Source organism: Aulonocara sp. 'chitande type north' Nkhata Bay, linkage group LG17, assembly GCF_057382095.1.
Source record: "Aulonocara sp. 'chitande type north' Nkhata Bay isolate Kocher_YH1m ecotype deep benthic linkage group LG17, A_spYH_male_GT1.1, whole genome shotgun sequence".
Lineage (NCBI taxonomy): Eukaryota > Metazoa > Chordata > Actinopteri > Cichliformes > Cichlidae > Aulonocara > Aulonocara sp. 'chitande type north' Nkhata Bay.
The window spans coordinates 30,069,841-30,093,514 of record NC_141360.1 but is presented as its reverse complement, the minus strand read 5'-3'; the positions used below and the strand labels follow the sequence as shown (position 1 = coordinate 30,093,514).

Genomic DNA, 23,674 nt, shown 5'->3' with positions numbered 1-23,674 from the left:
ACCTCCAAGGTGTTGGTGTGGGCGCATTTGTGTGCAGACTCTATTGCCTCTGTTCACGAGGCTGAATTTCTCCATCTCTTTTGTTTCACACGTCTGCGCCGATTGCTTCTATATTGCCAGCGGACTTGTCATGCAACAAGAAATGAGAGGGCAGGGCTCATTAGGCTTGCTTCATTAGCTTCTCCCAGTGCCGTCAATCGCTCTGAATGACCGAATATCAGGCATACATGGCTTATTTCACATTTTCTTTGGCTCCATACTCTTTACATTCAATTAAACCTTTTCCCTAAACATCCATCAGAAAGTACAGTGGTTCAGTCCATTTAGGTAGAAGCAAATCATCATTTAGCAGATTTATGGACGAGTTCAGGTCAGTGGAAAAAGGATGATTTTCAAACAACTATCAAAAGGATATTCCCTGATTTGTAGCTGAGTAAAAGGTTAGTTTAGCTGCTTCTACGTACTTTATCGTGCGGTCTTCCACAGTGCGAGACCATAATTAGAATTAGTGCCGAATTATCCAAATATACGGCTGAGATTAAAGTCATAAGTCTCATGGTGTTGAATGACCACAAATTTCCTTAATGCACACCACACCACTCTGACTCCAGCAAGATACGTCTGACAGACAAGGAGGCCTGTAATATAGTGGAAAGAGTACACTAGCGGCTTTGGAGTTGCACTTGTTATTTGCTCACGGATGTGGACGTGTGCAAGACTATCAGGTTCTGCCTATTATTTTGTGGATTTACACATGTAGCTTTTTTGTGGGCAGCTTTGAAAGCTGAAATGTGGTCGCTTTCGAGCTAAAATATTCCACGTTTCAAAGAAAAACAGTGCTGGGGTGAACCACAGTACAAGGCTCGAGTTTGACCTTTCCTTCCCCTGTCTGTATTGTCGATTGACTCTAGCAGGATGGCCAGAAATGTAGCCGATGGAGTGATTCAATAAGGAAGGGGAGTAATTGAATAATAAGCCCATCCACTGGCCTATTGTCCCGAGCCCATCCAATCTCATGTTTCTTAAGCCCTCTAGTAGTGGAGGTGGCCTCGTGGTGAGTGCATAGATCTGGAGCCCCTTGAGCATAAGGGAGCAGAGCAGATGTCCGGCCACCCTCGGTGACTCTAATGTGAACCTACTTAAGGTGTGTGTGCATATGCTGCATATCTTTAAATCTTTCAGCAAAGACGGGGAACTGGTCAGAGGTAAGGTTTAAAGCCCTTAGGGTTTGCAGCTGCCAGTGTGCACATAACAGTTTTGTAACTTCAGCTCGGTTGTGTTTTTATGCAGCACCCGAAGCCGTGGAAGGAGAGAGGTCAGCGTCGTTAAAAAAGGTTACGCAGGAAACACAGTTTGTCTCCCAAATCTAAACTTGACTCAGCTGCTCACACATCTGTCACATGCATGTGTATTTGTTTTTGTTTAGTGGAATGGGAGAGGTGGAGGAAGTACAGGAAGTGACAGGAAGTTTAACATTTAGAAGTTGGGCAAGTTCGTGTGTCCTTGGATGTCTTCTAACACTCCCATGAATATACAGGCACATGCAATGAAAGACAGAAAAAAAAGAAACATGGTTTATCAGGGTCATCCAATCACAGAGGGATCACTCTCATCCACACCAGAAAAACTCCCTGCTTCCCTGACCTTCAGATGTCAGCCATGTATTTACCCTGCTCCAACACAGCAGTTTGTTGGCATCAGTCCTGGATCAGAATCATCCTAAGGTCACCCAAAATCTATTTAACATTTCTGCCTTCAGTTTTTCAGTTTCTTTTCTTTCGCACTGTGTGGAAAGTGTGTGAAAAGTGTGAAAGTTCTGTCCAACTAGTAGCTGCAAGGGTCACACAATGAATTCATGCGTTTGAATCCACCCTTGCCTTTCATACTCAGGAAGCCCATATGTAATAACAGTTATCACAGCTCTTCAGTCTCTGCAGGGAAATCAATAGGATGGGTTCGCCTTGCTCCAGTGCCCCATAAGTTGTTCTATATGCATTATTCATCACTCCACTGTGCCACTCCAGGTCCCATTTAATTACACTCTGCCACATAGTTAACCACTGCAGTCATTACTAAGATAATGCTTTGTCTTCTGCTTCTTTCTGTGTGAGTGTGTGTGTGTGTGTGTGTCTGTGTCTGTAAGGGAACATACAATGATGGATAGCAGTTTTCCATAAGTGAGGTGAGCAGGGATGTGGTCAGGCTTGACCCTGAGGGACTCTCTGTACCAGTGACCTGCTTCCTCCAGCCTGTTCAGCCTCATGTAGGCTTCTCCTGAAAGGAGAGAGGAGAATGGAAAATATCAATAATAAAAGGAACTTGTTTTGTGTTTTTTTTAGCATATGCATTTTAAGATTTCTTTTATTTAAAAAATGTAGGTGGTGCCACACTTGGCACCTTGCCTCCCCAAACACAAAAACATGTGCTAAACTATCTGGCTTAAGCCAAATTCACCAACACTCTTAGCTTCCCAGTCACCCTGGTGTTTTGACCCTTGTACACTTGCTTGTATTTACACACTTATTTCATCAAGGGGCTTTGCCTTTTTCAGTGAAAATAAGAACCTGTTCTTGATTAAAGTACAAGGGGAAAAAAACTAAACTAAAAAAAACAACAACATAAATATAATACCATATTTTAGAATTGAGTACAGTGAGGTTCTAGAGGTAAAAATCTCATTCATATTCTCATATTCTTGATTATGAGCCATAGTGTTAGAATCATCCAAAGAAGACTTACTATAAGCTGAGCCTTTGTGATGTGATGGCATGTGCTCATAACAGAAACTCACAATACTAAATTGGAACAGTGACACCCCTGATTTATGGAGGTCAGTTTTGGCTTGGTTCAAGGCTTAAAACATTTTTTAAGCAAGGACGTTCAGAAGCATCAATGGGGAAACTGAATGGGCAATCAGTTATTAGATTTGGAGCCTTTACAAAAGGTGAGCACTGTTCCACTCTATTCTATATATTACACTTATAATTGTTCTTGCTCTTTTGGGGTCCTGATTCTTGTCAGTTTTAATCAGTTTTTGTTTTTAAAATTTTTTCTCTTTTATTTCAGCATTTCATTTTTCCAGTCAGTTTTTGTAGCTCCTACAATATTAATCTATTTAAGGGTGCTTATTTTATCCTATTTGATTCTTCTCCTTCTGATCTTTTTTGTCTTTTTAGTCTTCTTTAAGGTGCTTTTAATCTATAATTAATTGCATTGTTTTTATTACATTTATTCTGACTTGTTATTAGCTCGTCAGTCATCTGTGAAGCTCTTTGAACTTCATCTAACAGCAGAACATGCTGCAAGTCTAACTGATTAATTTATTCATGGATGTTAACTCTGCGCTGTCTGGATCTGAGATAAACAGATAATGATGTAATGCTGGTTCTCATTATAATGGCTCGCTGTAATAGGTCATTTGAGAAACTTCAAATTCTTCTTAACCCCATGTTGACTGAAGTGACCACAATGCAGATAAATCTGAAGTTTCTCTGAAAGGACAAAAGCTGGTTATAAAAACTCAGAGATGTTGTTGGATGTGAGGGCATGCTCTTGGTCCCGAGAGTAAGAAGATAGGCTGATGACATATACTCAGTATCCCCTCCCATTACACTAATTCAAACACTCTTCCTTAATCCCTCTCTCCACCTGACTAAACACAAATCTTATTTTCCTTCAGCCTGCCTGTCAAAGGAATTTATGCAGACATCTCCCTGCAATCTCAACTATGTCATCGGGATGAGTTTACAATAATGTAATTAGTGTTACAATAACAAAGAGGGGGATGTGACTCGTTCCACAGATGAGCTTCACTTCTCCTCAAGAGGACACAAAGTGTGTGCACACATCGTTTTTGAGTTACAGTGGTGGAATCCAACAGGTGGGGTTCCTCGGCAATGATTAAATGGCAATTTGTTTAACTCACATTTTAAGCTCTCACAAGCCAGAAGGCCAACACTTGAGACGGGAACAATAATGTCAGATTGCACAGCTTTAACTCACATTATTACTGTCAGAGGTGTGGACTCGAGTCACATGACTTGGACTCGAGTCAGACTCGAGTCATTAATTTTATGACTTTAGACTTGACTTGAAAAAATGTTCTAAGACTTGTGACTTGACTTGGACTTTTACACCAATGACTTGGGACTTGAATTGGACTTGAACCGGTTTACTTGAAAAGACTTGATATTTTACCCCAAATATAAAATTTAACATGCATATTATATAGAGATTGAAAATGTGACGTCATTCACGGGTAGAACCGCAAAGGATTCTGGGAACTCGTGGCAAGCGGTACTAGCGCACGCAGGCTTTCAATTAAAATCAGTTATACAGCGATAAAAAGAAACACAAAAATGTCAAGAAGCCGTTGTATTATTAACTGCAATAGCCGGTCGCATGACAGCCACGGGAAGCCGACGGGTAAAGAGATCGGTTGTTATCGGATTACGACGTTGAAGTGAAATTGTTCAAGCCATGTTTCCGAAGTAACAAAGAGGTGACGGATGGACTGGATAGCAGCCATTCAAAGATCAAATATAACGTCCCAGAACATTCCAGCTCACAGGTTAGTCTGCTCCAAGCATTTACACGAAGGTCAGTCTGCTGTTGTAGTTAATGCGTCATTTTCATAACATAATTGGTGATATAGGTTACAAGCAAGTCTGGCGCTGAACAGAAATTGTCGCGCTATGCTCCTTTATTTATTGTAAATAGTGAATTGTCCTGACACAATATTGCGTTTCGCTTCTGTTATTATGGTACATTGACAAAAACATACTTTTATTCACAGGATAAAACAGGTTTTTTGTATCACTAATTGCCCAGTACGATTACAGCATACAATATTGTTGTCACTGCTACATTTCTGTGATGCTACCAGAAATTATTTCCACTACTAATTAATTACCGTTGAGCTCAAAGGTCCTATTAATAAACGGTTAAGGAATGTGTATTTATGACGACGATTTGTGAGACTGGTAAACTTATGATACGTACGATGGTCTTTCGTTCTACACGGTGCATTTCAAGGTCCTGCACCCATCCGTCGGTAAACTGTACCTGGGCTTGTTGCAGTGACCTGAAGTTACTAAACTTCATGAGTGTATGCGCTCACTCCAACAACCGTATGATTATAAATATGCATATAAATATGCTAAGATGAGATAGCTGACTTCATCTAACTAGCAAATGTTGTCCAGGCTACGTTGGTGATGCAGTTTTTTTGTCTTTAATGTGTATGATATTTTTGTCATGCGATTTTAAAGCCGGTCCTACAACCGCATCCAAGAATAACATGCAGCTTATCTCAGAACTGTCGGTGAAAATTATTCTTGGAGCTAGGTTTAATTGAGCTGCATTTTAAAGAGGTGCAATTTCACAATTTGTGTATATTTTCTAAGTTCACTATTTTGTCATGTGTTGAGAAAAACACAGATTTTAAAATTACATGGTCTAATATTTACATTTAGCATAACTGCAACATGCCTTTTCGTTTTGTTTTTTTTTTAAAGACTCGAAAGGACTTGAAATTCAAAGTTTCAGACTTGTGACTTGACTCGGACTTTTACACCAGTGACTTGAGACTCGACTCTGACTTGCCTGACATTACTTGAGACTTGACTTGAGACTTGAGGATAAAGACTTGAGACTTACTTGAGACTTGCAAAACAATGACTTGGTCCCATCTCTGATTACTGTGTTCTTCACAGCTCATGAATGTGTAATTTTATAGATCAAATGGTAGCGTTATCTCATCGAGATGCTTATTAACATTTCAAGCTGGAATCACCTTTGTAGTGATTTTTAAAAATAGATTTTTTTTATTACTGTTTAAAACAGATATTATATGTGAAAAAAAAGCTAGTCGCTCACCCATCATGTTGAAAAGGCTGTGTGGTGCAAACTGCCTCGGCATTTTCTGCACTGCCTCCTTGAAAATAGACAAGGCCTCCTGTAGAAAGAAAATAGTTAATTCAGCTAGTTCAGTTTTCAGTTCGCGTCACCATAATTGTGGCCTTTAACTAAGTAGTTAAATCACAAGCGGCACGGACAAAGTCCTAATGGAAAGTGTTACAAAAATTATTTTGGTCCTTCTCTGTTTATTCATGTTATGAAAGCTGAGATACAAAACAAGTACTTCTCAGCTCCTTCAAATATTCGCTGGGCCCTTTTCCCACAAACGGGACACACTGACCTCCTGCTGGCCCTGTTCATGGAGCAGTTTTCCCAGGTTGTACAGGCAACTGGTGACGGAGTTCTTGTGAGCGTGAGGATCCTTCAAATTCTCATCGGGAATGTCAGCACAAGTAAGGAAGGTGCGTTTGGCCTCTTCCAGGTGGCCCTGGTTCATCAAAATTATTCCTATATTCAAGTAGGCCGCTGTGAGTTCAGAGTGAAGAAAAAGCAGGTTCAATTAAAGGCATGTGAAATGATATAAAATGTCTTTTGACATAAATACATTTGTGTTCAGAAGTTTACATACACTCATCATGGAACAGAACGTCATGGTAATTTTAGGATTTTAATCATTGTTTTTAATTGTTTCTTTTTCATTTTTAATGACTTTAAAAAACACGAACTGGGTGAACAAGTCTGAATTTATTTTGGATTTTCTCTAATCACCACAAGTTCAAACCATCCACATTTAAACCATCTATTTGTTGATTTTAAGTGAATTTGAAGAGGTAGTCTTCCTTCTTCATTATTCCATCCACTTTGTGCAGTGTACTGTTACTCCCATTACCACTGGCAGTAAACAGCCCCGGAGCATGATGCTACCACCACCATGCTTAACAGCTGGTACAGTGTTCTTAGTTTGAAAGCCTCACCTTTACTCACCCAAACATTTCTGTTATCATTGTGGACATATAGGTCAATCTGTATCTCATGTGGCCAAAAGGCAGGGGAGTCGAACTCCAGGCCTCGAGGGCCGGTGTCCTGCAGGTTTTAGAAAATCACCCTGGGTCAAGAGAATCAAATGATTACTGTTACCATGCCTCTGGAGAACTTCAAGACATGTTGAGGAGGTCATTTAGCCATTTAAATCAGCTGTGTTGGATCAAGGACAGATCTAAAACCTGCAGGACACCGGCCCTCGAGGCCTGGAGTTTGAAACCCCTGCCATAAGGCATTTCACTTGTCCATGTGAGCTACAAACTTCAGCCAAACTTAAAGGTGTTGAATTTGAAGCAGGGGATCTTGGAATTAGTAGTGGTATAGTAATATAGACATTTTTCAGATTGTGTAAATCTCCAATTCCTTCTTAGAGCTTCACTCCTGTTCCTTGGACTTCCCCATTGTTCTGAGTTTTGGTCAATCCAATGAGCGCTGTTAAACCACTTCTTTTGTTTATGTTTGCAAACAGAAGCAGCAAGTTGTAGTCAATCATGATCACAAGCAAGAAGTTAATATGGCTTTAACTCGTCACGTTAAAAGGCATTGTAGAACCTTTAACTCCTCTTATTAAAAGATGGAAATGAGAATGCGCATATATTTGAGCATGTATGTATAGTTTTGATCTTAACGAAAATCCAAAATAAATTCACACTTGTGCAGCCTAAATTCCTGTTTTTTGAGGTCAAATATATATGCTGTACAATTATTCCACCCTGGAAAAAGAACAGTTCAAATAAATAATTATCAACTGTAAATAAAAGAGCAATAAACATAAAAAAAGCTTTAAACAAAGAAAAAAACTTGACGATCTACACAGAAGAACATGATAATACAGCCTAAAGGAGGCAGAACTTGAGGTCGGAGCAGAGAAAAGTAGGACACATAAATAAATACATGCCAAAAAAGAGATAAAGCTAACAATAAAGCTACTCTACTTGGTAGAGTAAAAGCTGGACCCTCATCTAATGTGAACACTCAAGCGCAGGACTGAATTGCATTACTTCACTGGCCCTTTACATGTCCATGCAAAAAAGAATAACCACATCAGCAATAAAATTAAAGTGTAATTAACCCCAAAGTCTAATTGATGACAGCTCTTCCCCTCAGGCTGACCGCCTCATAGATCATTTACAAAAATGAGACTCTCCGAGATTTACTTACATGCCAGCGTAGGCCGACTCCCAATGGCAAGTTTGTAATAACGCAGCGCTTCAGAAAAGCGTTCATTCTCCTGCAGAAGCAAACCCCTGGTCCAAGAAAAACGCAAAGATGTGACAAGCTGCAGTACAGTTTCTTTTAACTCTGCATGCAAAGTAAGCTTTAACCTCTCATCAAAGTAATGAGTGGTGAAAGTGGCAGGTTTTTCTTCCCGTATCCCATATACTTATATATAATCCCAATATAGCCAACCATCCATCAAGCTCAGGTAGCACCTCTGTTTTAAAGAATGCAAAACACCTTTCAGTTTTCCCTTCTCTCTTTGTTTCTTTGCCAGTTTCTTGGCACCCGTAACTTGAGAGGGAACGGAGAAGTGGGAAGGAAAATAGTGTCTGCATGAGAGTTACAGACACGGGTCTGCTATGAGGTTTTGGCATCTGTGACACCTTGTGTTGCAGGATTCTAAGTGTCTTTGTGTTCCCCCAAACCCTGCAAACCATGACTAATCAAATCAGCAGCAGACGGTACAAAGAGCCACAAGGGACACACAACTCTCTTGCATCAAGCCATACTCTGTATTTCATTTGCTTCTTCTCCTGTGTTAGATCTATTCTTGTGTGCCCTCTGTAAGTTTTTCCTGCTAGTCACTCTGTGTCTATATGCGCTCTCCTCTCTCCCCTTTCTCTTCCTTTTCCACAGTGATCTAAAGTGATGGATGGTAGGAATCAGAACTTGTTTGTGTCAAGACTATGCAAACACGAGGAGGTGGAACGGGCATCTTTATCACTCACAGGTTATACAGCATGTCAGCCATGTTCCCTCGGTAGTGCAGAGCATTTCTGTATGCCTTCTCTGCCTCCGCCATCTTGCCCTGGTTCTTCAGTACGTTCCCCAAATTTCCCCAGGCTAGAGGAAATGTGCCAGTCAAGAGTTATACAGCAGAAGAAAAAAAAAAGATGCAGTTGGTGGTCATGTAAAAGCAGTTATTCACACTAATTTGTCAAAGTAAACTAGTATCACTTGATAAAAACAATTAATTGTACTTCTCATGCTTACTTGTTTATTTAGAGTGCTCTCTTTTTTTTATTTAAGTATTCTTAGGCAAGTGTGTAACAATCCTCTAAGCAGTTTTCTGTTATTTTCTTGCACATATTTCTACTTGCCTCTTTCAAGATCAGGTTCCCACAGTGGGTTTCAGATCTCAGCCCAGTTAAAAACATGCATATTAAGTAGAACTGGGTATTGTTTGAGTTTTTAAAAATTTGCTGTACATGCCATTTTTTTCCATCTTTAACAAAACAAGTGAAATGTCTCAAATGTACTAAAAACGTACAGAAACAAATATTAACACAGCACAAAATCCAAGCGGCAAAAATGCATTTGCCAAACAGAGTTTTTACGTTCTTTGTTCACTTTCATCTTGAGTAGCTATCAGTATTCATTGATGCTGTGAAACTGCTTCGTCATCTTTGAATGTTACCTGTAAAATAACAGGAATGGGTGCGTAATGTTCCCCTAATAAAAAAAACAGCTTCATAGCTATAGTAACGGTTGCTGTGGCCAAAAGATTGATAAGCTAGCTTTGAGTTTGTAAAATTAACTAGAGCTTGAATGATTTTTCGGCAGGCAGATATTACTATCCAATTTTGCTGACATATCTGTACTGGCATATCTTAATAATAATAAATAAGTACACATGAAGATTCTGTTTACGTTCTACCTGCTGGAAAGAAAACATCGCTATCAGTCCTAAAAATTCCTGTATCAATTGAGCTCTAAAATTCAGTCATTCAAATTTGCTCCTTGCTTTAGGCTGAAGGTAGGAGGATTCCTACTTACATCTAAAGATAGCCAGTGGCCTTCTTACCTTTAGCGGGATTCACATTAATCCCAGACTTGTAGAGGTTTTCCTCATTGCTCCAGTCTTTGTTTCTTTGAACAGTTCTGAGTCCATTCAGCAGTACTAGACCCATACAGAGACACAACAGCACAGCCTTGCAGCCTCTAGTCCTCAGTCTAACAAACGAGGCTCTTGCACAAGCAGCAACAAGCAGACAAAAGCCTATACTGGGAATGTATAGTACTCTCTCTGCAATTACAAAACCCACATAAAAGAATAGGTTAGTGGCTGGGATGAAAGGCAATGAAAGGATGCCCAGTGAAAATAGTACTAGGCTTTCTGTAGGGGGCAGGGGTGTCCGTGGAGGGCAGTGGTGCAGTCCAGCTGAGCCATTTAGGGCGGTTTTTGGAGAGCCATGCTCTGTGTTATGGTTTGCATCAGGAGCGTGGTAACCATTACCATTAGTGATGGATTTCCCATTAGTGACATGGGCCTTCCCATTGGTCTCCTTGACTTTGGAGGTGGGACCACGAAGGCCAAACAAAACCAGAATGCTCATTCCAACATAAAAGGCAACGGTGTGAAGGTTCCTACAGTCAGCCAAGGACCTGACCAAGGGCACGGCATCCATGGACCAATCGAAACTGAGCTTGTCAGGGCAGAGGAGGAGCCAGGCGTTGGCAGCAGGCAGGTGGAGAAACGTTAGCATTCGAGTGAGGAAATGAGGCGAGTCGGCTGCAGGGTTGTCGGAATTGGAGAAGTTTGGAGGTTTATTGCCCATCCAGTAGAGGCGAGCTGACAGCAAGAGTGCTCCCCAGGAAGCTAGCATGCCAAGACTCAGCAAAACATTGATGTTCTTTTTCTGAAAAGTAGGGGAAAAAAATGTTAAAGGGAAACACCTAAATCAACATTTAGGTCAAAGCCAAAGGTTTTTGTCTGTGTTCAAGAACACCTGATGCACTTCCTGCTAGACAGCTAAACGTATATCAGACCTTTTAAAATCAGCGCTCAAGCAAAACATAGTCCTGTTTGTGTTTTTTTAGTCTATATGAACAAGATCCTTTTCTGTGTTATAATAAGTAATAACGTTTCATTATAATTTATAGATATGCACTTGCTTAAATATTATTTAATTTATTATCTTTTCATTCCTACAATACAGAGAAAAAGAAAGTATGTAAAGCAGTCCCTGGGATGTTTTTGCCTGGGGTTTAAACCACACTCGTGAACAATTATACTGCAACACTGGCAGACTTCTTAAAGTTAAAATGCACAAAAAGCCAGAAACAACACTATGCAAACTGGTGAAAGACACATTAGGATCTGGAAAGCAGGGCATTCTCGTTGGTGTCAGTTTCAGTGCGAAGCAACAGGATTGTTTATATGATGAAATATTTGCTTCAGATTGAATGTGTCTTACTCAAAGTGGTGAAATATTTTTTGTTTGAAATTCACAACTGGTTTGCCAATACATTTTTGATGTTCAGAAAGTTATATTAAAGATAACAAGAGAAAATGTCAAAGTCCAAAATCAAAGAATAGAAAAAAAATCAACAAACTTCAAAAAATGTCAGTTTATTAGTATTCCACACACACCCCTCAGTTCTGATCTCATTGTAGGCAACTCCAAAGTAAATTTGAAACAGTGGAGGTTTTCTTCCCAACTCTTTCGGCCTGTTGCAGAAAGTGTGACTGGTAATCGGCTTAGGACTCATTGTTCTGATCTATGCCGTTTACATCTCATAAGAGCATTACTTCTATAACATAATCACTATTATTTTTTTTCTGTCACGCAACAACTTTGACCAAACTGTTTAGGAACCCATAAAATTTGAACTAAATAGAGTTTGTGTAACCTTTCTAATTTTGCACAGAGCTCTGTTGCTTATTGATAAAGCACATGCTTGAAAGGAAGTAGAAAGAGGATTTTTTAAATAAAATAAAAATCCTTTCACTGCAATTTGGTGTAATGTTTTTAAGACATGACAAGGTTGTCAGATCACACCCAGCAACCCCCCCCCATTCCACAGAAAGATAAACTAAACAATCCAAACTGCAGTTCTTATAGCCGCTTGAGGCTCCAAATGGGAGTTAATCCACTTTAACTGCAGCTTTGGTCTCTATGGAAGCTCGCTCCTTCTAATAGGAAAAAAATATATTGAAATAAATAAATAAATAAATAAAAAGAAACCTTTTAAACATTTGTAGGCAAGTTGAAATTCTACATTAAAATTAATATTATAATTTATCTCAAAATTCAACTCAAAATCTTTCTGCTAAGCCTCACCTCACCCATTCAGGTCACTCAGCTGAATCTCTGATAGTCAGTGCCTTTCGGAGCAGTTTTAATGGAGTTAATCAAATAATCAAATAATATTTCCTGTTTGAGGTACAGCCCATTTAAGAAGTTTGAGCCCTTGTTTTAATGATTCATATTCTAGTATTTTTCTTAGTCTCTTAGAGCTGCTTAGCAGTTATCTGTATCCTTCCAATGCAAACCAACTTCCAATGCCAACAATGAGGCTTCAGCATGCAGTATACACAAATGGCTGACGTTACAGAGGCAATGTCCATCTATAATTTACAGTCTATGAGCTCCTTGATTGGTTAACATTTGGTCACAGATTGGTTAAATTACATTTGTTAGGTGAAATCTGAGGGAGCTGTAAGACCAGTGATGCTTTTGAGACAATTTTAATTTGGTTTTCTATCTGTCAGATGTGACGCCAGACTTCCTCAATACCACAATTTGACATGATGCGTTCTGAAATCAATTACTGCTCAAATCTGATTTAGTGGTATGTTTTTGACAAGATTAAGCAAATCTGACTTCATTTCTTATACACCGATTACTCTTCAAAGTCATATAGTCAAAGACTTACTGACACAGACAGTGTGGCGCCACACCAACTAAAAAGTGTTTGTTAGTTATATTACTGTGTGATGAACATGGCATAACACTATGAGTGATGATCACAGAGATGCTGCTAACTTCCTATTTTCTGGGGCCATTTATTATCCAAGCACTGCTGTAATATGAACTTTATTTGAACCTACAGTATCCTGAGGGAATTGAGCTCTCTGTGTGTATACAAGTGCATGCTCACAGTTTTTATAATGTGTACTATCAATGCCCAGGACAGGAGGAGCACACATACTTTTGGTCTAGTATATTATCATCCGTAAAGCTTTAATAGATCTGAAAATTACTACAAGAGCTCATACAACTCATATTGTTGAAAAGGATAGCACAGCTTTGGCTTTTATCTCCAAGTAAGTTTATTCACTATAGTAATCATTTATACTCCGCTGTATAATCTATGCAATATGAATTGCCATTTCTTACAGCTTCACAACGCACAAAGAGCAAATCAGTCGTGTCATTAATGAACTCTGATGAAATGAGCATGCTCGAGTAAGCTCACGCGTGCTCATGTTATCCATAACACGCCCATGCTAGGATTAGAATAAGAGGCTTAGCATCTACCCTGACCTGCTGGCTCCACTTAAACTGTTGATTTCTCCAGATCTGAAAAGGAAAAGCATGGTCTCTTTGGAGAAGTTAGATGAGGCAAGAAGCCTAGTTACACTAGATCAGTTGTCAACTGTAGGATGAAAAAGGACCAGTTTAAGGACTTCAGCATTTAGAGCATTCTGAGAGGCAGGGGGCAAATGAGCGGGGAAAAATTGGATATTGATTCAGATGCCAAAAGGTGGTGCGCAAAGGATAAAATAGAGTGCCTTTTACACAAGAAAAGGTGGGATGTGCTTATTGATGGATGAGACCACACTGAATGTAAAGAAAGGCAACTGACAGAGGAACCTACTTCTGCTCAGTATTGGAAGATTAGCCAATTCCTGTAAGAGAGTCATTTGTGGTATAGCTGAATGAGTTTCATTCTGCTACTCGATGGCTTGTCTATTTCTAAACTGTTCCTTAATTGATTTCGCAATCAGCTGCACACACAGACACACACAAACACACATCTCAAACTGCAGAACGGTGGGGTGCACTGCTAGTTCTACTTTCCAGTGATGCACCACTGCGCCTTCACAAATTCAGAGAGCAAATAACTCTTAACACCACCTTTCGTTAGTGCATTTTAGAGGAAACTGTTTTCTGCATCAGGAAAGTCAGTTTAACCTCAGCAGAATATTATGTGGTAGCTGAAAACAGATCTCCACTAACCCAACTTTACCCTCTTCACACAAAACAATCAGTCCTTTAACAGATCCAACTTCTAACTGCTATAAAAGTCTTTTTATCTTGTCCACTTAGCAAAGAACTCATCCAAATATTATAGAGTAAATTGCTATTTTGAGGTCATAGGAGCATGTGTCAGGGCATCTTTGATATTTGACATTTATCCAATTTTGTTACCATTCCCAAGGTGCTTTTTAACTATGGGCAAGGTGCTCCAGGCATGAAAAGCTAAGGTATAGCACCTTTTCAGACACGTGACACAAACTATTACTTGCTTCATCGGTGTGGTTATTTCACAGAATTCTGTGGCCCACACAAAAGGCGTTTTCCACTTGCAGTGCCATGCACTGTCAACATCAACTGCACTGAAGTACGAGTAAATTGAATGCTTGTTTTGTGTTCCGACTGCATTTCATTGTTAGTTTTCCACTCCCTCGTTTCTACTCTTTTTAAGCGGGCGCACTGTCAAGAGGTTGTCATCTTGCTTTCCAGTTCACATACGTGGAACGTGTGCTTATGTGCCTATTGTGTAGTACATTTTGAGTTTAGGCTTCCAGGCATCCACAGACACGGAAACCACAGCTTAAACCGCATTCTCTCATCTGATGTTAAGCCTTGCAAAATATTTTGGATTAAACCAGGAAGCTAATCTCTACATTATTATATACTCTAAAACCGAATTGTGGGATTGTGAGCCTGCATTGCATTTAAGCTACTTTTACCTCTCTGTTGTGTAAAGTACAGCATAGCAGACAAATTTACACACTGGACACTCAAATACAGCAGTGGCCAGTATGCATGGCCGGTATACTGTTTACAGTAAACAGGGTCATTCTGCATCACACAGCATCAGAGACAGATGGTAGTAAATGGTCACCCTGTGTATTATCTTGGCCTTTAAACTGCTTTCTTGAAAGAGTGTCAGCATTGTTTAAGGCAATACAGGTACTCTTGATGCATTTGAAAGTAAACACAGAAAGTAGTCCACTGGATTATGAGTAATGCACAGGGATCCTTACGAAGCAGGGAATCGAAACGTAGCAGCAGAGTGATTGATGTGAGCATACTGAGAATTTGCCTTCAAATTCATAATCCTGAATGTCCAGGCTAAGTGTAAAGATTTAGTTTTTTTAAACCACAAGTTCTTTTGTCTTGAAATAAGACTGCATTGCAAGTCATCTATATCGCTGCTTTTCATTGTTATCTGTGGATGCAAGACTCAACGGATCCCGGACTTACCACTGGTCTGTTTTTAAAGTTTTGAAGGGGCTTTGTGATTTTAAAATTTTACCGTTATCAGTCGGAGTGAAATTCCTGGGAACTGGTTCTTACTCTTACTAGCTTTAACAAGATCTGCGTGTATCCACGGAGAATGGCTGGCATAATCCCCAGCCAGCTGTCAAATGTAGCATCACGCTCGTGTCAAACATCCGAACCTAATACTCTCCCACATATCTCCTCCACTTTGGATCCTCATTTGGAAATTCAGCATCAATTTCTGAAGCTTTCGCTCAAATACTTTTTGTTCTCTTTTGCTTTATTATCCACGTTCTCCCTTGACTTAATATTCTCTCCATCGGCCTCTTTCTGCACATAAAACATAGCTCCTAAGCCTTCATCCTTAAACTGCCACTCATTATTAACTCTGCTTTTATAAATCCCAGAAGTGTGTGGTGTGCCTGTTGACACTGTAGCGTGCAGAGTGTTTAAAACATGTTTCAAGACAAGGCACCCTACAGTTGACTTCATATTTGTGCTGTTTAAAGCCGCCTTGGACTGACGTAAGACAGCAGGGAAACAATCTTCCTGACTTTTCTTGTTTAAGGCATGTCCCATTTAAACAAACAAACTCCTCATAATGCTTTGGAACGTGGTGGGCAGCTCATGCAGAGCATTTTTTTAATCAAAATCTTATATTCTTATCCTTTGTGATTAGAAACCTTGAGTTGAAGTTGTGCCTTTGGGGTGATTCGTTCTCAATGACATGTGCATGGAAAGGCCTACAAAGTGTTGGACGCCCTGCATTTTTATAACAAACATCCAGCAGCCTGTCTTATTTGAGGCATTAACAGTGACATAGTACACTGTGATGAAAGGTACAATGAGGCACGTATTCGGTGCTTTTTCCAGCACTCCAACGTATTCTGTATTGTGCTGACTTGGCGCAGCTCATCCAAGTCATCAGACGGCAGCGTGGCTGGCACTGAGAACGGCTGACTTTGATAGAGTGACCCAATTATCTCAATGTTCTCCTCATGAAAGCTTTGCTGCTGCTGGCACAGAGACCTGTAATGAGATAGGTCACAGGGTGAAGCTTTGCACGCCGTCCAGAACAATAGCTGATCAAAGAAGAGGCGCTGTCCATGTTGGGCTGACTTTTAAAGAGCTTCCTGGGTGTGTAATGTCAGGTCATCAGTATCAGAAAGAGACAGTAAAAGTCAGGGCTGGGTGATGCTGCTGAAGAGCTGTCATGTATCTGATTTAGACTTTAATCATTAAAGCTGATTATTATTGGAGCTGTGTATAAGGAGCTAAAATGCACGTTCCAAATATGAAAATTATAATGAGCCTCTTGAAAGATATGCTTATGCGAAGACGATCAGATTTAATTGCCCCCGTGAAAATGATGTAAGCCTCTAATTACTCAAGCTTTTATCTGAATGAAAGCCAGATGCAGTCTTTCATTTACACTTAGCCACATACAGTAAATATGCATCTGCATTAAGCTAACAAAAAAAAGCAAATCCATCGGACTTGATTTTTTCATGAAACATGCAAATAGGTATTGGCTCTACTCCTGAAGCTGTTTAGTCACTGAGAAAATGTCCAGAAGAACATTTTGTCCACTGTAGTAGCAATATTTAACAACTAGCAGTAGCCGTTAGCTAGTTAAAGGTACATAAAAGAGAACCCAGCAGATACTGAAATGGTGTTGTGCCCCTCATTTTCAGATGTCAGATCAGATGGATGGCAAAACCCCTAGAAATTAGAAAATACTGTCGCTTTCATATTTTTGTTATGAAAAAAGAAAATGCATCTCTTTAAGGCAATACCCTTTTTTAATTAAAATTTATGGGAGAACTGCAATAAGACACTACACTGGATATTCATTCAATATACCTATGACATAAGAAGAGTCACAAGAGCTTGATGCATTCATTTTCTTACCTATAAACAAAATTTAAAAAGCGGTCCAAGCATGTTATTTGCCCTATGTCTGATTTTCCCCACTGAGCAAAACATTTGTTTAACCTTTAGCTTCACCACATGTTTCTTAAAATTAATGTTTGGGTGTTTTTTAGTTGGACCACTTTACAAAGTAAGCAAGATTCGGGGGCTAAGTATATAAAAATAAGCTTGCCTTGCCAGCATCCACAGGAATGCAAGCTAAATAGAGAGCATGCAGCAGATCTTGCAACAGGGGCCATCATTTCATAGCCGAATGCTTCTGCTACAGGATAATTGGCACAACATTCATCAAGCCGTCAGCTGGTTAAACTAACCTTAATCTGTGTGTCTGGGGCATTCATTGAGACAAATGAGGAGGAGAAGTCCACACCAATTCAACTTCGACTTTGTAAGCCTGCCATCAAATCCCTCCCATTGTCCATCTACCTCCACTAAAACATTTGCCGTCATCTTTGATTACACTGCAGATGTGGACGTTGATGTTGCACGTGCAAGTTCAACGTGTCAAGTATGGAGGATTAAAGTAAATAAATTCCTAACATCTAATCTATTTTTCTTGAAGGAACTACTTTTAATTTCATACCTTGGATTTAAAGATTTTCATGCAATACTTTATCTGAAAGGTACAGTCACTGATATTCGTGTTTTTCATGCAAGTAAATGCTTGAAACCCCAGGCCTTCCATGCTGTTGCTATGAAACAGATAGCTGTGCTTGGGAAGACGCCTCCCGGCTCTTGTTGTTAGTTACATGGGTTGCGTATAATCTTGTACAGATTAGCCAAAACACCATGCACCAGCTGCAAATAACAGTTCTACAATACTTCTAAGTTATGTATTTAGACTCAAAGGTATATATATATATATATATATAATATATATATTAGGGGTGCAACGATATTCGTATCGATATTGAACCGTTCGATACAGTGCTTTCGGTTCAGTACGCATATGTATCGAACAATACAAAATTTGTAATTTATTTTATCAACTTTCCTTCTGACGATGCTGTCTGTGTTGAGCGCTCAGTGAATCTGCGTTCGACTACTCCGCCTAGGGTCGACAGTGCAGCCTAGGCGGAGTAGTCGAACGCAGATTCACTGAGCGCTCAACACAGACAGCATCGTCAGAAGGAAGAGCGCAGGGCAAGCTAGCGAGACAGAAGTTAAGCTCTCCTTACAACATGGACCTCCCCCACCCTCATTCAGATCTGGCGTTTGGAATTATTTTGGTTTTCATGTGACGTATGACCCTGAAGGTAAGCGAGTCATGGACTAAAGTAAAACAGTATGTTGGATGTGCCATGCAATGCTCAATTACATGGGTGGGAACTAGTGTGTTAGCGCAGTTAGCTCGTTAACGTGTTAGCCGTCTAGCCCCATGCACGGGGCGATCGGCGGTAGCTCGTTAACGGAGATTTGCCGTGTTGTGGCGTTAAGGTCATTTCAACGAGATTAACCTGAAACCACTAGTGGGAACACAACGAATATGACTGCACATTTACGCTGACATCATCCTAGTGCAAAGACAAGTGGAAGCAGAAAAAAAACAAGCAAGCATGCTACTAACTTTAGCCGAGTCATTTAGACAGCTGTTTAATATGCTGCTGAGAATATAGCCCAGAAGAAGTGTATAGTATAGCTTTTATTTTGGAAAGAGACATTTCTCTGTAATAAACTCTCTTTTCCAAAGATGAGTGATTCCTCAATCAGATACAGGGCTCGCAACGTCCCGGGGATAGCGATTTTTTCAGTCGGGGTACCAAAATCTATCTCTGCCCTGCCCGTCGAGCTATTGTAGGAAGGAAAAATATATGTCAATGCTTTTGCATTCTTTCGGAAATGTAGCTGGGTAATTATGTCATTGGCATCGGTGAGCCACTGTCAATATGTGACATATTGAAATCGCGTTTGAATTTGCGCTTGTTTTTTTGCTTTCACTTTGCAATCGCGCGAACTGTGTATAGAGAGCGACAGCACTGATCTGTGAGTGATGATAATTTGTGCACCAATTCCTCTGACATCGTCTTATTAATCGTTAGCTTACTATGCAAACATGACAAGTGAAATCTCCCGCAGCTTAAACATATGAGAGGTTGATCGCGCAGAGAATCGCTGAGCTTATGTGAATGCGTGTGTAAAAGCAGCAGGATATATATTTGACTACGATGACCTGGATGACTGAGAACCTTCACAGACAGATATATATTTTAGTTCTGCTGAGCCAAATAAGACAGGTCAGGGTGAAGAAGTGACAGCCAAAGAAAAGCTTACCACAAAACGGAGAAGTTATGACAAATCAGACTATAAGGCAAAAAGAAAGTGCAGCTTTATGGTTTCATGGACAAAAGAATTTCTGTGGCTGCAATATGACGAGCTAAATAACCAGGGCTGCACATAAGTGGTCCGCAGGTGCGCATTCGCTGTCAAAATAAAAAACACGCACAAGGGTTAGGGTTAAATTTAAAAACTGTACTTTTGAGTTAAAATATATATTTATAATTTTAATAAATGACAAATTAAAAAGGCATGAACATTTTTTTTGTATCGAAAAAATATCGAACCGTGACACCAAAGTATCGAACCGAACCGAACCGTGAATTTGGTGTATCGTTGCACCCCTAATATATATATATGCCAAACATTTCATCAACCCCTGGGTTGAAATGTTTGGCTTTCCTTGGCTTTTCCTGATACAAACAAAAAGAAACTATTTTCTTGGGCCTGTTGTCAACATGCTTGTTTTTGCAACTGACAAACCCAGAATTGCGAAACAAAGACATAATGTCTGGGATATAAGCCTCATTCTGTTTTCTCAATGCACCGCGGCTCTAACACCTCACCTTCATCTGTTTCCATCTATCACCACCTAACTCTCCCTCCATCCTACCTTGTTTCATTTGAAATCTCATCTCAATCTTATTAGAGAGTTAACAAGATGAGAAATGGAGTGCCGGTCGAAACACACCTGTCCCCTATGCTGCACTGGAGCTGCTTTTGGAGCGTTTCCTTTTTTGTTCATAGCTGCTGTGAAGCAGCTCATTCAGGTGATTTGATGTTGATGATTTTGTATTATTCAACTTCATTTGGAAGAAAGCATGAAAACGTGTATTCAGACAAAATCACAATATGCACCATTGTTCTCTGAAGCACGTCTTTGCAGTCTCTCCACCTAAGATACTATCCAATTCAATAGCAACTGATTAAGCCTCAGTGGCAACAGGAGAACCCCCCATTCCCAAAGTGCTTTAAGGGCACCGTGGGCAAGAAAAACCAAGAATAGATAAAGGAAAGGAAGTGAGAGCATAGTTTCCTTCTCCCTCGCTTGCTCTTTCTCTCACTTTATCCATCTCCCTTGTTTTCCCATGCGTCCCGAGACGTCTGGCTCATAATGGAGGAAATGATTGCCCCCACGGCTGGCCCCAGCACGTAACGAGCTCTTTGCCAAGATAACTGTGACTAGTCCAGCAGACAAGGGCATTGCCAGATTGATAAATGAGCCAGATGTGCCGGAGGCAACAGGAGTTGCTGGGGGGTTGGCACCGACCTGATGGGCTGGCACAAGAATGCTGGCCAGGGTTATTGTGTGTGGGCAAAGAGGTGCAGGTTGCTGTTAATATCTCTGCTACACAGCTTGATAAACACACAATAAAATCTGACTTTCCATAATTCTGTCTGTGAAGCTATGAGACAGGTTGCGACAGGCTGAAATAACATTAAACTTTCAAGTCAGCTCTGGAAGCTTTCTGTGAATAAGCCGAAAGTGTCTAATCAAGACTGTATACAGCATTAGATGGCTCGCAATTTGCAAATTCAAAGTTAGAAATGGGTACATGCAGCAACCTCTAGGGCTTAAAAAAAAGCCAACACACAAACACCAATTCCTGCAGTACCATTTTCCACTTGAGGCTGACTCCAAAAACAAGTCAGCGTTTATAGCGTGGCACAAAGAATGTGGCGCTAACTGACAACTAATATAGCCCTCTCTGTGGTACAGAGTGACCGAGAAGTATGGGTTTCAATTTTAGGACACTGTTTTTTTACATCTGTTATCAAGCATTAATTAGCAAGTACAATTTATGAATACTGCTTTCACCAAGGTTGATAGCATTAGCAGATAGCTTTGAAATACACACAGTGGTTTGTTTAATGTCATGGTTGCTTTGTGGAATTCTTTCTTAGTATATTTAGTTCTTTTCTGAGTTGGTGTAGAGTTAAATCCTCCCTTGGTGTTTGACTGTTTTGCTTCAGTAAGTCTCCTGTCTTTGCTTCACTCTTGTGTCTGTATTTTCCCTTTTTTGTTTTCCTGCTTTTGTTGATAGTTAGTTGCTCCATGTAATTTGCTTTTAGTTTAGCTTACTTTGTATTATCTTCTGTGATTCAGTTCAGCTGTGTCTCGTTCCGCTCAGCTGTCTCGACTTTTGCCCTTTTGTGCGTGTGGGTATTCCTGTCCTCCCTTTAGTCATTTTTCAGAGTAACTGTGATCTTGCCCCAGTGTTTTTCCTAGCCTTATGTTTAATTTTTACAGTTTTCAGTTCCTGTTTTGGACTTTGCGTTTCGTCTTTTCAGAGGACCTAAAGCTAGCCTGAATAAATGTTTCACCCTTTCTACCAGAAATTCCACCAGTCTTTGGGTCCTCATCCACATAACGTGTAACACTTCTAGCTGCAGGGCATCTTTTATATAACCTATGTTTGGTTAACATTAGCCGAAACAAGTCCAGCTTAGGCTGGTTTTCGGTTGACTCCATGCTGACCCACGTATGTCCTGCTTTGTAGCTTCTTTGGGATATTTTCACTTCTTGGATCGATTAGCTTCAGTAGATGAAATTAGCTTACGTTACCTAATTTACCTAGCTTACCTATTGATGTGAACAAATTGCTAAGCAGTCCATATAGCACCATATAGCTAGTCCAGCAACTCTTAGTCCTCCAAATTTTCAAATTACACTACAGTCCATTTACACATTAGCATTTTTAAAAAGTCTTTATCTTGTAAAAATGGCCTACATATGGCAATTTATGTACATAAATATAATATAAACTTCCCATTTGGTTCTTACTTTGTTTTTATTTCATACAAAGTGAAATATTGTAGTCTGGAACAAAAAAAAGTGATAAAATATATGTTTTCTGTAGAACGTAAAAGATCATTTTCACACTCTCTAAAGGCAATGTTGCACAAACCCCTTTAAAACCAGGTTTTTTCTTTTTCACTCATGTATCTTTGCTTGTATTACGGCTATTTTTTCTCCATCAGCATATGCAAATACTTGTTATACTAGATGACTGAGTACAATTTGAAAGGCAGGTGCTTTTTTGTATCTACTATGGTCTACTGGCTGTGAAAGCACATATAATTCCAGGTTCTCATGCCAAGAACATAGTAAAGAAGCAGACTATGACTTCTCTGGTCTCTTATCTCTCTGGGCCACTGACTGCAAACTTCTTATAACAGTCATGGTTATTTATTCTCCCAAAAACAACTCCTGAAGAAGATGGTAACGAATGTGTTTTCGTTGGAATGCTGGCAGCATAAAGAAGACACGAATGTGCTGACACTCTATACATAACAGAGAGTGCCACAAGACATTTGAGATGAACTGTACAAGGTTGCATCAGAAACCTTCAAGCAAACATAGGTATTTATAGATGTTTCCACAAGAAGAGATTACTATAAACAGATCCTCATGCAGACACATGCACATTTAGAGTGAGACTGTCCTTGTACAGTAAACCCAAGGGGACTTTTTATTACACTAGTTATGCATTTTACAAGGGCCATCATGTTGGCTGAAGAGCAGCTTCTCTAATCAAATGAGGAGTGTGGAGTCACACACTCTTTCCCATAATCAGATGAGTCACCACGTCAAGGTTGTCTTCCTTAAATAACTTAACTTTGGAAGGGGGGGGGGAATTGAGCCATGCCGGGTTTCCCTGCAGAGGAAGCACATGTTATCTTTGTGTGTGTACATCTGTGTATTAACTGTGTGTATAACCAAATACACCTGAGAAGGATGTGCTGTTGCTTCTCTGCACATACCTTTTGTCACCTTCAAATGAGAAATCAACTCACCCCTGAAATAGCTTTTTCCTGTCCAAGCCCCGTTTCCTCAAATGCACATGTATCCACGCATATGAGTCCGAGATCCTAATTTAGATTTCCTTGCATGAATGTGTATCCATTTACTGCAGCAAATTGAAGGTGGTGGCAGCATTGTAAGGAAGTGAAAAACTTCCAATCTTCCTGTTTAGCAGGCGAATGAGGAAAGCTTATTTTTCATGCAGCAACTACGGAGTCTGCATAAGCAAACAGCTTTCCTAATTACACCACTAATGAAAGGCAAACACACAATTCACACACAAACAAAACCTTGTTAAATACAC

General features: G+C 39.9%; 1 protein-coding gene across 1 annotated transcript in view; it reads right to left on the bottom strand.

Moving 5' to 3' along the window:
* The window catches only part of LOC147310333 (protein O-mannosyl-transferase TMTC2-like), a 69,489-nt gene that overhangs the window by 12,339 nt on the left and 33,476 nt on the right, over nt 1-23,674 (bottom strand). The window contains exons 3-8 of the mRNA XM_086268060.1: nt 9,926-10,760; nt 8,850-8,964; nt 8,062-8,147; nt 6,200-6,384; nt 5,878-5,956; nt 2,153-2,274 (exon numbers count right to left, since the gene is read on the bottom strand). Of these exons, the coding sequence (XP_086124186.1) occupies nt 2,153-2,274; nt 5,878-5,956; nt 6,200-6,384; nt 8,062-8,147; nt 8,850-8,964; nt 9,926-10,760 (1,422 nt within the window). The remainder of the gene's footprint in view (nt 1-2,152; nt 2,275-5,877; nt 5,957-6,199; nt 6,385-8,061; nt 8,148-8,849; nt 8,965-9,925; nt 10,761-23,674) is intronic.